Source organism: Diadema antillarum, unplaced genomic scaffold (genome assembly GCF_040938485.1).
Source record: "Diadema antillarum isolate AM-2024a unplaced genomic scaffold, OU_Dant_1.0 scf00000128, whole genome shotgun sequence".
NCBI lineage: Eukaryota > Metazoa > Echinodermata > Echinoidea > Diadematoida > Diadematidae > Diadema > Diadema antillarum.
The window spans coordinates 4882695-4900479 of NW_027271017.1; the positions used below are offsets into that span (position 1 = coordinate 4882695).

Below are 17785 nucleotides of genomic sequence, written 5' to 3' on the forward strand. Positions count from 1 at the left end.
AGATTTAGAGAAAACTGAATGATTACTTGACGAGATCAATCTGATGAAATAAAAATCGTGTTTCAATATCACGATCAAGAGCTACTCATGTATAAAAACCGAATATAGAAGACGAATGCAGTTCGCGAATATACATGCTGGACAAATTCCTTTGTGGGGAATGTATGGAGGTGTTGCTTCTAGCTGAAAACCGTCTTTGAGGACGACCGAGGCTAAAGAAGATATGTATAACTGTGACCCTGCATCACAAAACCAACAGAAAGTCGCAAGACATGGATTTTTAGTTAAGGGCAGATTCTGAAAGAGCAAGATTCCAAGCTTTAAAATGACGTATAACTCAATTCAAAAGGACTCTCCTAACCTATTTATATACTGGAAAGAAAGCACACCTTCTGAAAAAGTGTGAACTGAGAAAAGAGGCTCTGAAGTACAGCGTCTATTCAAGCACTTAATCTTTACCAAGCCATGCTGGCTGCGCGATGAATGGGACAAAAAAAAATCAGGATGTCAACCACAATAGCAACAACAACGAAGGGATTATCAGATTAAAATGAAATTAAATGTGCATTATTAACATATTCTGTCCATAATTACTGCTAACTTTCAAGGCGGTCGCACTATCCTTTCAAAATTTATTAGAGTTGAAAGTGAAGGGTGTGCAAAGAATTTTCAAGAAATGAAAAGTGACCTCTAAAGACATAACTAATCTCACTACTCTACGAAAATATACACCTTTCAATTCGTTTTATAACCCCAAACTTATAAATAATGTGGATTAAGAATAGCTCTTTCAGAAAAATATCAAAACTTAAGATTAACTTGGGTGACCGTTTTCATCTTTTTGGAGTCCTACCATAAAATCAAGGGGTGCGACTTTTTGTTCGTTTTGTGCTGCAATGTCACAGTATATTATATTATACTTCGTGACTAAATCTTCTTGCTATCATTGCGCCTCATTTGTACCCCCTCTTTTAGTTCTACCCAAGAGTTACAGAGTTTAAAAAGTACAGCCGTAGTCATAAATTTCATTATCTGTTCACAATTTAGATGAAAATGGCGGAACTAAAGTCCGTCTAATAGGAGGGGGAGACGACTCCCAAGGGAGAGTGGAAATCTACTACGATGGTCAATGGGGAACTGTCTGTGACGACTGGTGGGATATCGAAGACGCCAATGTGGTGTGTCGGATGCTGGGCTTTGAGGGCGCCTCAAATTATTCTTGCTGCGCCGAGTACGGTCAGGGATCTGGCCCGATTCTGCTGGACGACGTTGAATGCAACGGCACGGAGAGTAACCTGACAGATTGCCAACACAACGGATATGGAGTGCACGACTGCGGGCACCATGAAGACGCTGGCGTAGAGTGCATATCACAAACAGGTAAATGCGCATTCACGTATCCGCTGACCAATTAATGTATTAACGAATGAGATGCTTCAATAAAATTAACAAAAGCCTACTTCCTCACTGCATCGTTGCTGTAGGATGTGTTGATTGACAATGAGAAGAACAATGCGATGGCGTGTATTTGGGGTATTAGCTGTAGCCTGGAGGCAATGTGAATGGTAACTTTACGGGGTCAATCTGATCAAATTTAATTAGATTCATACGATTCATTGACACAATCAGTAACTACTCATGTAAACAGATTAAAGCAGGCGAATGAAATGAAAATTAACGACATCGCTTTACGTCAGTTGAATGCGTGTATTAACACATGCGCATTATGCAATAAAGACATTTTAGTGCTGGAATGACAAGGGTCAATAAAAAAAAGTAGGTGGTTGAGTTGAAGCAGAAATCATCCCTGCTCCACGAAGTATCTGTTTAAGTTATGTTGATGCTTTTATGATGTAAAGAACGAGGTAAAGTAAAGAGTATAGAGCTTTTAAAGCCAATTATCTAATGTACAGCTGCTGTCACTTTGCTGGAAACTAAACTGAAACTATTCGACATCATTCTGATCAAATGAAATTCTATGGCGCCCCTGTAAACTGTTCATGTAGAACACAGATCAAAGAAGGCAATATGGTATGGGAGAAAATATATATCCATTTGTATCGAGTCCATGAAGTATAGGTTTTCCCGCTCAATTTCATACTTTTGTCATTCAAGTTCCTATTCCGAGCATTCGATTTCCACTCTCGCAGCACTGAATCAGCAATCAAATTCAAAATCCTGTCATTCGAATTCACTATCCGAGCATTCAAATTCACTGTCGGAGCATTCAAATTCACTATCGGAACATTCAAATTCACTATCGGAGCATTCAAATTCACTGTCGGAGCATTCAAATTTAAGAAAGGAGCACACATTTCATCAATGAGCATACAAATTCATGTCAAGCTGGCCGTGGAATCTCGTCGTTCATTCAAATTCGTGAATAGGCAACCATGTTCCAAATAACTGCATTCAATTTAAAATAAGTCTTGAAACCTAGTGAGTTTGGGGCAGTGTATGCGTGTGTTTTTCATTTGGCTTTGAATATATTGGGATTTCTGATGATTATTTTGCAGTAGAGGTCCACCTGTTCATTGACAATTTTTAACTCGTGCTTAGCGAAAAGGAATATACAGGCACATGTTCCTCGGATTGGACATAAAATGGAGGTCCCATGTGTGAGAGAGTCACAACTCATGCACGTAAAAGATTCCACTTCATTTCTTCATCGCAAAGAGCCGGGTGTTTGTTTAAGTGTAACTGGATCCCATATGGAAGACCAGCTATTGCAGCTGAATATGGGTTATCCAGCCATCTTCTTAGATGGAAAACGAAACAAACAAACAAACAAACATTAGGCACTGTATAGGCCTACAGAGGAGATACGAGGGTTGACACCTTCGAGGAAAAAAAAAATAATTTCGACTATATTGAAACTGATACATGAACATTTTATACGTCTTGTTGTGTATTGCTGTCTTATTGGTTTACTTTTGCGGGACTACGTGAGATCATTGTGTGTCAGTTTGTCTTTAAACTGATGAATTGTCATTATGTGGTTGGTGTTGGGGCGTTGTCAGCATGCAGTATTATCAAGAAATGTGATTAAATTGTTGTGTTGTTTGGATGCACTGCTGATTGGACCTTACAATTTGAAATTTATTGAGATGAAAAAACAAACAAAGAATACGTGAACAGAGAACAATGTAGAACCTGTAAACAATCATAATTACACTATATGCAAGCCTTCATTGGTTGTGTTGGCCCTCTTTCCTTTCTTCAAAAGTCTACTCCTTTTTCTTCGTTAAATTGATTGAACGAAGTATAATAGGAACTTGATTGTCTAAAAATGAAATTGAACGCTCCAAGCAAGCTCATGGGGACTATCACACGACTATCGTGTGAATTTGAATGCACGAGTAGGAAAGTCGGTGCTCGCATTTGGAAATTGAACGCCCAATCGTGAATTTAATTTGACGAAAACGAAATAGAATGCCCATAAGTGAAATTGATCGCTCGGATTCTGAATTTGAATGCCCGAATATTTTCGCGTGCCTGCGTTGTGTGAATTTGAATACACATTAATTAATTTGAATGGCAAAAGTATGAAATTGACTGGGAAAACCTATATAATTTTTTAATAAATGCATGTCTTTAATGCAACGTATGAATATATCTCATATTTGTTTATCTGTTTCTAAATGTCATGAGTAGTAGAAATTATGCCACAATCATATTCTGCCTTCATTAAAGCAGCCCCTAAAAAGAGTCATAGACTGAGCGCTATAGGTCTGTCTTTGTTTGTTTGTTTATTTTAGTAACTGATGCGTCCAATATAATGAAGGCCTTAATACGTCTCAATATTCATTACTATACCATAGGCTTATTTGCTTTAACAGCACTGCGGAAGGCATTTTTCTAACAATTATCTTACCATTTTGAAATTTGTTTAAAAAAAATATCATCTTTCTTCATTTCATGTCATTTCATTTCATTAGATTTATTCTTGGCAATGCTGCGATCCAAGGCAACGGTTCACCAGTTTATATGATCTGAAAAAAAAAATAAACACCGTAAAAATACATCAGGTCAAATTACATATTTAACGTGTAATGAAATTTCTTTGAAAAAAGGGGTGTAGAAGACACTTGCCATCAATAAAACGAACTTCAGGAGAAAATGGTTAACGTCATGGTTATGCTACATTTTTCTCATTGGAATTCATTTACAAGGCTTGTATAACAAGGCGCTTTCTTCTGTACGATCATTAGCATTCAAAGATTAATTTCACTGTCATTCTTTTTTTTTTTTTGGGGGGGGGGGGCAATCCCAAAGACAATATCATTATTCATCAAAAAAAAAAAAAGAAAAAAAAAAGAAAGGGCAATAGGTATGCCGATGAGTCAACTCAGGAAATAAATGGAATTTAGCTTTGAGTGTTTGTTGATGGAAAATGCATAGCAATGTGCACGTTACCGCATCAGCCAGCTATTGGAATGATCGAGAAAAAACAAAACAAAACAACCAAACTATCCATTGGAAATCCATGAGAAAATTGATATATTAAACATGATTCTTGTTGGTAATCTCAAAGAAAAATGTTCATCGGAGAGGATAAAAACAATGTACCAATATTAGTCAAAATTTGAAATGATTTTATCGTATGTTTAATTGCTTATCTATGGCAAACTATGTGAAAAGAAAGTAGTGCTCGAGTGACGACAATAGTGAGGGTTCAATACTTGATTGAATTTCACGTCAAGTCCGACTTTTATTAGGGAATGACAGCACACAGGGGTGTGTGTTTTGTCAACAAAATTGGTTTGTGAATTCAAGTTTGTTGAGTTCTTAAATGGTTTGCTATGTATAGTAAATGGAAAGGATTTTTAGTGGGGTCAGAGACCTCTGACACTGTGTTCTGTGTTCATACACTCACACTGTGAAGCACTGTGGGGACACTATCGTGTTCTGTGCAGCATGGTGTCTTAAAAGAACAAATTATATCTCTTATTTTCTAAGCCTGCATGGTTGACTACATTCAGTAATGTCTGACAAAGGAGCTGGTTTGAGACATCATGTCTGTCCTTGTCTTTTTCTCACGTAGAAGCAACTGATTTAGTTACCATAACGGGCGGACGTTATGAACCTACAACACTACCGCTCAACGGTAAGATATATCGGGATCATTTTCCAATTTCTTATAGCAAGTATAAAAGTTATGTTATTAACACTACAAAATACCCACTGTTTTGTAACAGGCGCTAAAGTATACAAACTGCAAGTGAAAAAAATAACTTTATTGATGATATGTTTTATACGTTGTCTTACAAATTCATAGGCACATTTTGTTTATGAGAGTGACTGATGTTATCTGTCTTACTAGACATCTTATTAAGAAGTAAAAAAAAATGACCGTTATCTAACTACGTTGATATCTTCCAGGGTCAAACAACATTGACTGTGACTTTGAATACGATACTTGTGGCTGGCAGCAATCATACTATGATGACTTTGACTGGTCTCGTAATAGTGGTAACACCTCGTCGTACCAGACCGGACCAAGCGGTGACCATACAACCGGCTGTAAGCTCTTACATTATTTATTGCCTTTTCGTACGTTTAACATTCTTTTCTTCTTTTTTTTTTGCATAAACCTTACCATATCTGCATGGAAAAATGGTCCACTCTGAAACAACAACAACAACAACAACAACAGACAAACGCTGCAACAGTATCGTTGTCTTTTTCTTCTCTGTTCATTGCGCAGAAAGAAGAACAATAGTTTTAACGTATATGTACCCTCCCCCCCCCAAAAAAAGCAATTTAAACTTCTTATTGATATCTCCCAATATGATTTAACCGTCTAAATGCTACCTCAGGGGCTTAGAATATAACATCTTAGCTGTATTATGCAGAAAACTCCATTCAATTTGGTAATGTGATCACAGAGAATTGCGAATTGTTGTAAAGCATGTAATGGGTCAGATTCTTCCAAGTTAGGCACTTGGATATGCTCTCGGAACTGCTTTATGTGTGAACACAATGGACAGAACCTGGATGGAAGGATTTCTGACATTCTCTATAAAACGCCTTACTTCTCTTTGACGACTGGAGGAAATCGGAGGGGGTTTTCTGTAAGATGTGGGCAATAAGTTATAGTTTCACACCCTGGAATTGTGTTTGGATTGATTCACTGTTTGTAAAGTTATCATTGCAGACGGTCCCACCGTATTTTTTTTACTCCTACTTTTTTTTTTTTGGGGGGGGGGGAGGGGGAGGGAGGGATGTACGGTACATGAAAAGTAAATGATGAACAGACACTACCATACCCTGAAAGCTGTTGCTACAAATTTCTACTACCCACATGCGTGTATGCTATGATGTGTTAGGTGATAATAAAAAGCGTGTCAGCTCTCGACATTGGCCCAATTTAAGTCCAAAAGTTGATGTCGAGTCACAAAAATATAATGGTGGCCCGATCGATATTTTACAATCATAAACAATTCATGTACAATAGCAAGGTCATTTTACCGAATGTAGATGTAAACATGTCAGTAATATCTTCATTTTGGATTAATGAACGATCGAAAAAAAACGAACTTATTTTATTATTTGAAAAACCAAGTTTCGGCATTACATTTTTTTTTTTGTTCGGATTTTGACAATCATTTGGAATATCGTACTATCGAAATAATAAGCTTTCGCAGAGGGGGCGCACCGGGCGCTCGCCCCCTCTTTATTTGTTATTGAAAAAGAAAAAGAAAAAGAATGTGAAATGAAACGCGGACGTAGCACAAGAAATAGTATTGCTTGCGCCCCCTTTTTTCGGGATAACAGACTGTGAGCGTACATTCTGTTTTTACTTTGTTTGCTTATGTATTCATTTTAATTACACTGACTTCGCAGACGGATATTACATGTACATCGAGACGTCTTCTCCACGTTCTCCCGGGCAAGACGCACGCCTAACGAGCTCCTCCCAGTACCGTTACGGGCCCCATTGTCTGATATTCTGGTACCACATGCACGGCAGCACAATAAATTCACTGAATGTGTACTTGTCGGCATCAACGACACCAAGCTCAAATGACGTGTTATTCTCACTTACTGGAGCTAGAGGAAATGCGTGGTATGAAAAAGAGGTTAGTTTAATATGACACAGATGTTTTTCAAAACTCTGTTTGTGAATACATAAGATGTATGTGTGTTCATCGAACGAATTCGTGCATGGACGGATTATGGAAAATGTAAATGTTATGTTAAAAAAATTTAAAAAAAAAACTAATTTAACAATAGCAGTCCACATTTTTTTTTTTTAACATCCGCTGTTTCATAGATTATAGCTATTAAGATTTTTCTAGTGAACATAATATGCCTGCGTGACAATCTGTACGGTGAAAACCTATCTGGTCAGTTACTCTTTTCTTTTCTATTTGACTTTTTGACAACAGGATCCTGACAGGTCTTGTGTTTTGCATACTGGAATATTGGAAACTTGTGGGAATAGGTGCAATTTGCATTTCATATATAAAGTATAGAGAAATAATCATTGTCCTTTACGAATTGGGAGACATAATTCATTATAGGCTCTACAATTATGCATGCGTTAACCCATATGTGTGCGATATTATGACGAAATCGTGAGTCCGATACACTGTGAGAAAGAGTATTCAGTACCAGTTTATATCCGCCGTCAACATACACTCACCGCTAACATACACTGAACGATTACATAGATAATATCTTTTGCTTTTTCTGGCGACTTTAGATTGTTATAAGAAAAAACGTCACATCATATTTTTTTTTCTTTAAATCAGATTCCCATCGACAATTACACCCAGCCATTCTACATTACCATGGAAGGTGTACGTGGAAGTAGCTACCAAGGTGACATCGCCATAGACGACATTGTGCTTTCTGAGGGACTCTGCCCACGAGGTATAGATATGATTGTATTATACCAATGAAATGCAAAATGAGACAGCGTTTGTCGCCTATTTTTATATTAGAAACGCTGTATTGTCGCCATCAAGGTTGACCTAAATCTCAAAAGAATGTATGGAATTCTTAAAATGATATTGTCGCAGTGACCACTATATTCAGAAATAATTGGGAGATAAAAAGAAAGAAAAAAAAACATTGAAGAAAACTTGAAAGGAGACATGGCAATCTAAAGAAACTATAAAAACGAAATGAGATTCCAATGATGAGTTGGAAAATAGTTGTTTTGAGCTGCGAGATAGTAAATGTCATTTCAATTAATAAATATAAAAGTCGTAATACACTTCTACGCGTTCGTCTACACGCACATTAGAAACGCTATATTTTAGCTATCAATGTTGGCCTAAATTCCAGAAGAATGCATGAAGTTCTTAAAATGATAATTTTACTGTCGCAGTGACATCTAAATTTCGAAATAATTGGGAGATTAAAAAACATTAAAGAAACCTTGGAAGGAAAACATGAGAATCTGAAAAAACAACTAAAAAACGACAAATAAGATTCCCAACGATGAGTTGGAAAATGGTTGTTTTGAGCTGCAAGATAATAAATGTCATTTCAATTGATAAACACAAAAGTCGTGCTACACTTGCCGTAAGATATACCTGTACGGTATTGATATGAAATGTTTTCGTTTGATTGCATTGGCATTTGTATCATCCCCGAGATTAATTCCCTGATGGTAACATGAACAGCGGGTTAACAATTACTATATTATACAAAAAAGAAGAAAAAACTGCTGGAAGAGCAACATTTATTTGTTGTTTCTATTGTACACATGTTTTTTTTTTCCACTTCGTTTTCTCACTTTATATTGGTCGGTGTAATTGCACAGTTATACTTCACTATAAGCATGAAATTAACTTCATGTCAGTCGAAAGTCAAATCGCTATCATGTGCTTTCATATAATTTCCAGTTCAGTGTTAAGTCCAAAGTTATCCAATTATGTTTTATCCGAATTCGATAGAACAGAATGTCTACTTTCACTTTACATTTCAGCGAACTGCTGAACAAAAAAAAAAAAGAAAAGAAAAAAAAGAGCATTTTGACTAACGACAAATATTCAAAGTTATGGTATGTTATGTTGTCAAGAAGTTTATTTCTAATTCTGATTTCTGATTAGATACCACTAAATATCACTAAATATGCTAAAAGAAATATTAACTTTGCCCCAAAGTCGATGGCAGTCGATGTTGACAGAGCTGAAACAGAAGAACATAGGCCTAAATTCTTCCTCAATGCAGATGACTGAAACAAAGGGCAATGTACTGACGAGATCCTTGGTAAAATTGTTAAGTAGCTTTAAATAGTTATCAATGGAGAAATCAATTGGCATATCAAATGGTGCTCAATCAAGGTAAATGATCAAGGCCCAACTTTGATTTCAGAGCCCAAAGTGCGACTTGTAGGAGGGGAAGACAACACCCAAGGCAGAGTGGAAATCTACTACGATGGTCAATGGGGGACTGTCTGTGACGACTGGTGGGACATCGAAGAGGCCAACGTGGTGTGTCGAATGCTGGGCTTTGAGGGTGCCTTACGTTATTCTTGCTGCGCCGAGTATGGCCAAGGATCTGGCCCGATTCTGCTGGACGATGTCCATTGTAATGGTACGGAGGGTAACTTGGCAGATTGCCAACACAGCGGATACGAAATGCACAACTGTTGGCATGGTGAAGACGCTGGTGTAGAGTGTATACCGACAGGTAAATGCTTGCCATTTTACAAGTCCTAGTTCCTGGACGTATTTATTTAGCAGTCTATTCTGGACAAATGTGTCATTTTGAATGAGAAGGGTCAACAAAACAGGGGAAAAAAATGGTTGACCTGAGGCAGAAAAGAAACTACCTCCATAATCCGACGTTTTAATCAGGTAGATTCCTTGATGATCTATTCACCAAAGATCATAACTACTGTATCGTCTGGTAAAAAAACAACAACAACAACAACAAAAAAATACCAAAAAAATACCCAAAAAAAACCAAAAAAAAAAAAAAAAACAAACAACTGAGTGGTAACTCTTGAGCATCAATTCGATAAAGTGATGCTCGAGTTCTGTGAATCAAGGTTACTAAGATTGAGATAAAGAATTCGAAAAGGATTGAAGTATCCACCCCCCACCGAAAAAAAAAAAACTTTATGTGGAATCCATGAAGTAATCTGTATTAAGTGACGAAGTGTACAAAAACGAATTGAATATCAGTAAGCCATATGCTAGTACTGCACAGTCGGACATGAACGGATTAGCTCCATACAGCCCCTGTCGATGTGACTAAGTTGTACGAACTTCGGGGACTGCTGTCCTGGCTATCATATTATTTTAATTTGTGTTTAACAGCGTACTGTGTTATGGAGCCGGATTGAGTTCACGAAAATAGTTGATTTAAAACTGTATAACCCTCACATATTTCGCATCTATGAAACAGATGTGGGCTAAATGAAATTCAGTTAAGCCTACTTGTGTGAAATTTTTGTTTGCAAACATATAAAAGTACAAAAAAGGGGAAAAATAATGCCATTTGCAACTACCCATGCACATGATATGTACACTATTTATTTCCGACTAAAATCATCAAAAACACAATGTCGTTGCGTAAAAACGTTTGCATTCTTCTTCTGAAACAGCATAACATCTTTTTCCGTGCTCTTTTTGTTTTTATTCTTTAACCACAGACACTCAGTTTCTAGTCTCTTACAAAATTGAATTACTTCTATGATTTTTTTTAAAAATCCATACGAGGGTGATATTCAGTTACGTCAAGAAAAGCGAGTGATTTGAGAAATTATATCTGTTCTTGTCTCTTTTCAAATAGCAGTAACTGATGTGGTTACCACAGCGGACCCTATTAATGGACCAACTACACCTTCGTTTAATGGTGAGGCATATTGCGTTCAGTATGGAAAGTTAACAAATATATGAATATCACCTTGACATCACTTGAACATCCTAACCAGCTAAATACCATCATCTTGTTATATGCAGTCAGGAAACCCAGAAAACTAGAAAAAAAAACTCGTTATAGCTGATCTAAAGTTTTTTGTTTGTTTTCACAAATCGTTGCCAAGCTTTTTGTCAAGTCTTCCAAATCTTAATGCAAAAAAAAAAAAATGGGCATTTTTGCTCGATAAGGACATTATGTACATAATATGAAATTTGTATAGACCATATTACATTTATCAAAAACAAAAACAAAAAACAAAACAAAATATGCTTAAGACCCCAAGTAAGAATTGTCATAGCTTTCGTTTTTAAGATGTCTGCGGATTTGTCAAAAGAACTAAGGAAAAAACATCACAGCTTTGTAACTAGCCACTTTTTTTTTCCGATTAGTGGGCTCGATTTCATTCCCAGTTTGCAAGGCCTGTACATCCGCGAATATTCCTGCGGTATGACTCATACGATACTTTTTTCCCAAAATTTGAATGGGAATAAGCTCCATTGTACTCTCTAAAAAAAATCGAGGGAAAATATTTACTCTTGAAGGAGCGAATACAAAAGAGAGTGAATTTAGAGTGAATTTGGAGTGAATTTGGAGTGAATTTGGAGTGAAAATGTTACCTTTCACTCGTTTAAGAGTGACCTCAGGGATCACTCCAATATCTTCGAGTGATCCCTGAGGTCACTCCAAAATGAGTAAAAATGAACATATTCACTCAAAATTCACTCCAATTTCACTCTAAATTCACTTTTTTTTTGTACTCACTCCTTCAAGAGTGAATACTTCCACTAGTTTTTTTAGAGAGTAGTTTTCGTTTTAAGATGGAGGCAGACACATTACCTAGGGCACAGCAACAAGGATTTATATCTTCTTATTTCTCTTTGCTCTGAGTGACGTTAAATTAATGTACTTTTTTTTTCTCCCTCGTGGCTACAAATACCACCACGATAGCTTCGTGCCAGCAAAGTTGTTGTGTGGATCCCAGCTGGAGTTGCGAGGTATCCGTATCCTCAGGCTTCTGCTTCTGTGACGAGATATGTACAAGCTTGAGAGACTGCTGTCCTGACTATAACGACACATGTGTGAATGAAGTTAACACAGTGTATGAAGGTAGAACCATTAAAAAGATCATTCTTTACAAGGTCTTTACAATGATTATCATGAACATACATTATAATCATCTTCAATTATATAGCTTCTTATACAGAAACAAAACATGAATCAGTATATATTCTTAACTGGTTAATATCTTTTTAGAGATTCTTCTGTGTGCTGCTTCCCAGAATGATTTATCGTCTGTTTTTATTCTTTCATCATAAAAAAAGTTTTTCGTTTATAATAATATATGACACTTATAATAAGTATGTCAACTTACTTCTAAATATTTTATACGGTTCGGTTTGTAAAGGAAATCACGGTGATTTAAAGTTGATAGCAAAATAGCAATCTCTGTCTGTGGCTATAAAGGTTCCTGTCTATGTTTTGGTCTTAGGACAAAGATATTCCACCACTCAAGTGTGCAAGTAGATGAATTCTCAGTGTACACCATGATATATTAGTAGGAACTTTTATGTTTATAATCATTATTAGCAGGAACTTTTATGTCAATATTTATGATTTGAAAGTAGCGTTCAGTACCCACCAACGGGGCATCGAAAGACAAATTTCAATCTCGAAAATCTCGTTCATCGAAAAAGTACACAACGTTTACAAGCAGTCCATGTTTTCAAGTCAGAGGATCGTAGGTTTAAATACTTGTTGATAAAAACTCCATTGGCAAAAAAAAAAAAAAAATAGTGCTTGATCGTGCAAATAGTTGTGGTCCTGCTTGACATGTTTTTAGGTCAAGTCTCATTTAAAAAATGAAAGTCGACACGTGAGGTAGTGTAGAATTTTACCATATACTTACAGATATCACTGCCATGGGTTCACGCCAACAAAACTGGTTTGTGGATTGGAGTTTGTTGTGTTGCTCGAGTATCCATGCCCTTGTTGATATGACTAGAATTGTAACAACCTGCTGGATGCTGTACCAAGCGTTTAAAGATACAAGTTTTTAATCGTATTAAGTCAGAGAAAGTTTACTTCTCACGGTACTATCTTAACAGATCTTTCTTAATCTGCAAGGGTGATTACATTTAGTAATGTCTGTCAAAGTAACTGGTTTGAGACATCTTCCTGTCCCTGCCTTTTCTCACGTAGATATCACAACGGACACATCACCTATCAACGGTAAGATATTATGTTGGGATCAATTTTAAGATAACATTGTTTCAATTTCGTTTCTTTTGTAACTTAAAACCAAGTATCCGGATACATACTGTCTTGTAACATGCAAAAATAAATTAAGCCTGAAAATGGAAGGTGCAAAAAACAAACAAACTTTGTCGTTGATTATACAGTACCTCATGAGGTCTTACATATTCATAGCTATTTGTCATCTGAGAGTGTTTGATATATCAATGTCAACTGCATATGTTAACATATTGAGTTAAAATAGGTTAAAAAAAATGACCGTTATCGCACTGCGCTTTATCTCCCAGGGTCAAGCAGCATTGACTGTGACTTTGAATACGGTACCTGCGGCTGGCAGCAATCATATTATGATGACTTTGACTGGTCACGTAATAGAGGTGGTACCCCGTCGATAAACACTGGACCAAGCGGGGACCATACATCCGGCTGTAAGCGCTTGCAACATATATTGCCCTTTGTCAGGTTTTGCCCATCATTTATTATCATTTATTTGTTTGTCAGCTTTTTTTCAATACAACTTTAATAATGTAAGTACATGAATGCTGGCAGCTTTCTCGTAATCTTCATTTTTGTAGTCTGTTTCATCAAAGCTACCAACTCTCACGCATTCTGCGTGAGACTCAAGCATTTAGGGTCCGTCTCACGATCTCACGCATGGCGCCCATTATTCTCACGCATCGGGCGATGTCTGCAACTTGGGCCTATAATAATGAGCATAGCTCAAAGGATTAAAGTGATAGTTGCAATTGAAGGTATATATTTCCCTTTTGTCTTTCAAAATAAGTGAAAAATGTAGTCACTTAGGCCCTAAGTATGCACCTGATCGCACCATTAAGAGCTAAAAATTGAAAAAGTTCCCTATCGGGCCGTGGGGGGGGGGGGGGGGGACCCCTCCCACACCCTCGCTCGCGCGCACATTCGCGCGCTGAGATGCCGAGTCATGAAAATCTCACTCATAGATTTTTTTTTGAACTTGGCATCCCTGTTTCATGCACTTGAATGATGAAAGAACATAGTTATAATTCACATACAAAAGAAATGACAAGTGATAATAGCGTGGACAGGTGGCCCTAATCTGATCGAGATTGATATCGGGCCACTCAATGAATGATATGGTGTCCGATGGATATTTTATTACTTAATGTACGATAGCACAATAAAGTCATGGAATCTTTCAATTAGTGCATATCTACTTTCGAATTAATGAATATTCACAAAACAAACCTCGTTTATACATTAGAACAAACGTACTTTGGGATTAGTGAGCCTTATCCCCTGAGCCTTATCACATTCCGGAGTTTAACAAAGCTTCGGATTGTGGAACCATTGGAATAATGAACCGTCCAAAAAGAGACCTGTCGGAGTAACGGACGTCAACCGAATACCTTGCTCTTACTTTGTTGTTTGTGTATTCATTTTTTGTTATATTGCTTTTCCTTGCAGACGGATATTACATGTACATCGAGACATCTTCTCCACGTTATTCCGGGCAAGACGCACGCCTAACCAGCCCCGCCCAGTATCATTACGGGCCTCAGTGTCTGACATTTTGGTATCATATGTACGGTAGCTCAATCAGATCACTGAATGTCTACAAGTCAGCATCAACGACACCAAGGTCAAGTGACGTCTTGTTCTCACTGACTGGAGCTAGAGGAAACGCTTGGTATGAAGCACGGGTACGTAATGACAGCGATATTACTCAGGACTTTGTATGTTATAGGGCCTATACGTTAATAAACTAATGGATGACAAAAGAAGAAGATATTTTATCAAGTTTCTATGTCAACACTATCGCAACCGTAAAATGATATCGAGAGACAAAGAGAGAAAACAAAATGGAGACCATAAATGTCCCACACAAACGTCATCGTAACTCGCTAACAATACAATATGAATTAGAATATATAATAGAATATATGAATATATACAAAAAATATATATTAAAATAGATATACATTGAAACAATTTAATAATTTTCGTAAAAAATAAAATACATTCCTTGTTTTATAATACTGTAGTCACTGTGATAGCCTGTGTGTTACAAACCTGTATAATCATCCCTCTTCTTTGAAATATTGACAATAGACTATAAATTACCTAATAGGTATTGTGTTACGTGCACGGAGATATTGCAAACTCGCGGGAAACATCATAAATCACTTTTCCTTTGTTGTAGAGAAGTAATGATAGTTCCGTAAAGGAGGTGAACAAGATTTAAAATCGTATCCTATAGCTGAAAGTCTGTGTGAGATGTTATGGCGAAATCGTGGCTACGTAACATATAAGAAAGAACGTGAAACGTCACTTTATGCGTGTGTTTTCTTCATTACCAGATCCCTATTGACAACTACACCCAGCCATTCTACATTACCATGGAAGGTGTACGTGGGAGTAGCTACCGAGGTGACGTCGCCATAGATGACATTGTGCTTTCTCGGGGATCCTGCCAACAAGGTATAAACTAGAAAGTATAATATGCCCACGAAAAAGGAAAGAAACAGAGCGTGCATATCAACAAGAAAGCTTTATTTCAGTCGTCGAGGCTGCAATGACTGCCAGAAGAATTTATTCAATTCAATTCAATTCAATATAAAATTTGTTTTATTCTTCAAAAAAAAAATCTATGTTTCACTTCCTTTGATAACAGAAAATAAGGTCAATAGAGCATTGTGAAATGAAACGACTGTATTAGAGGACCCTATAGTAGGTATACGTCGAAGTAAAAAAGAAACAGAAGTGATCGAAGTCAGGTACATGTATAACCTTGCTTAAAGTGCGAAAAATGGAGGGACCCGCTAAAAAGACAGAGCTTGTAAAATGTGGGGCCCTCTGGAAAAGAACATCCGTGGAAAGATGAATTGAAGTCTGGAAGCCCATTGAAAATTAGATTAACAGATGAATACACTTTCATAGACGCGAACGAACATAAAACAAGACTAGACAACAAAACAATTATTGAAAAAAAGGCTGTACGGGACAATACGGAATGGACAAGACTAACAGACAGATGACAAAATAGCAAACAAAAACGCACAAAGGAGACAGCGATCTTTGGCAGAAGCATGTCAAGAAAAACAGATGATAGTTGTGGAGAAAAAATAGTATTGTAACGCCTGAAAAAAAAAGACAAGGAAATAGAGGGAAGTGTAAACAGGAGTAACATCCGGAAATTCAACTCCTAGACGCTTTGGACAATAGCATAGATGTCAACAAACATAAGAAAAAAATAGAATTAATTCTTCGAAGAGGAGACAAAGTGAGTAAGTCAGTATGTAAGAAAGAATGCCAACTGGCTAGTTCAGTACTGTAGAGTCATACGATTGCAGTAAAAAGGAATTTAGTCTCCTCTTGAAAGAACATATTGATGATGCGTTTCTTATATCATGATTCAAAGAATTCCAATAATTTGGGCCTACATAAATAAGTGTGTTTTGAGCAAAGATCGTTCGGTAAATGAAATTCATTGGAACACCTGGTGGGACATTCGTGAAATGATTGATTTTTTAGGAACATAGGATCACAAATAGGTGGAAGCAAATTGTTGCCATACTTGTACATAAATTGCCCTACATTAAACAAAAAACAAATCTGTAATTTTTAAGAGCTTGCTAGAGGCAGACCACATATTTGTATGAGAACGTTCAGGGGAATAACAACGCGGAGAGCCTTTTTGCCATAGGCACACTCTTTCTAGTAAATTCTGATGCGTGTTGCCCCAAACGACGAATATAACATAAGTAATATTTTTTGTGGAATATAACATTTCAGTTTATTTATAACACCTGTATTACGCGAAATTATGTTGAAAACATTATCAACATGTGATTTCCAGGAAAGTTTGTCATCTACAATGACACCCAAGAATTTGATATGTGATACTCTATATATGAGAATCAGGTAAGACTACAGTTTTTGCTTAAACTGTCATTAGTATTGCTAGAAATAAAATATTTCGGTTTTTCTTTAGCATTCAGTAATACTGTAGCTTATTAGCTCTGACCAAGTTTGTCACTTTTTTCAGTTCAATATTAATTTTCTGAACGAAATAGTCAATATCATTATGGGCAAAAATATAACGGTATCATCTGCAAAATAAATAAAAGAGAGGTCATCAGATACGCGACATTCATATAAATGCAATAACGGCCTTCCCACGTATTCCATAATGCACTAACTTATAAAGTAAAATGTCATGATTGATGGTGTCGCGAAGGCCTTGGAGAAGTCCAAGAGAATGGTAAATGAGAGTGATTATCAATTGCATGTACCACTCTATCAACGAAATGTAAAAGAGCATGCGTAGTACTATGTTTCTCACGACAACCAAACTGAGAATCCGTGAAAACTTCAATGTACCTTCAAAAATTAATCATTCTCTTGTAAATATATATATATTTTTTTACCTTAGACAGCCAGTATAGTAATGAAATTGGGCGATAATTACTGACTACAAATTCATCGCCTTTGTTAAATAATGGGATTACTTTAGCCAATTTCATGTTATCAGGAAACACACCGTTAATAATTGGCAAATTAAATGTTTGAGCAAGTGGATCAGCAACCGAGGAAATAACACAATTATCAAAAATTTCAAATCTATCAGTTGATGTAAAAAATATTGATTCAGAGTTACACTGATTTAAAA

At 36.6% G+C, this 17785-nt stretch overlaps 1 protein-coding gene across 1 annotated transcript in view; it reads left to right on the forward strand.

Moving 5' to 3' along the window:
- The window catches only part of LOC139720500 (scavenger receptor cysteine-rich domain-containing protein DMBT1-like), a 125783-nt gene that overhangs the window by 56899 nt on the left and 51099 nt on the right, over positions 1-17785 (forward strand). Inside the window, exons 24-25 of the mRNA XM_071631853.1 lie at positions 1048-1380; positions 9340-9648. Coding sequence (XP_071487954.1) covers positions 1048-1380; positions 9340-9648 — 642 coding nt within the window. The remainder of the gene's footprint in view (positions 1-1047; positions 1381-9339; positions 9649-17785) is intronic.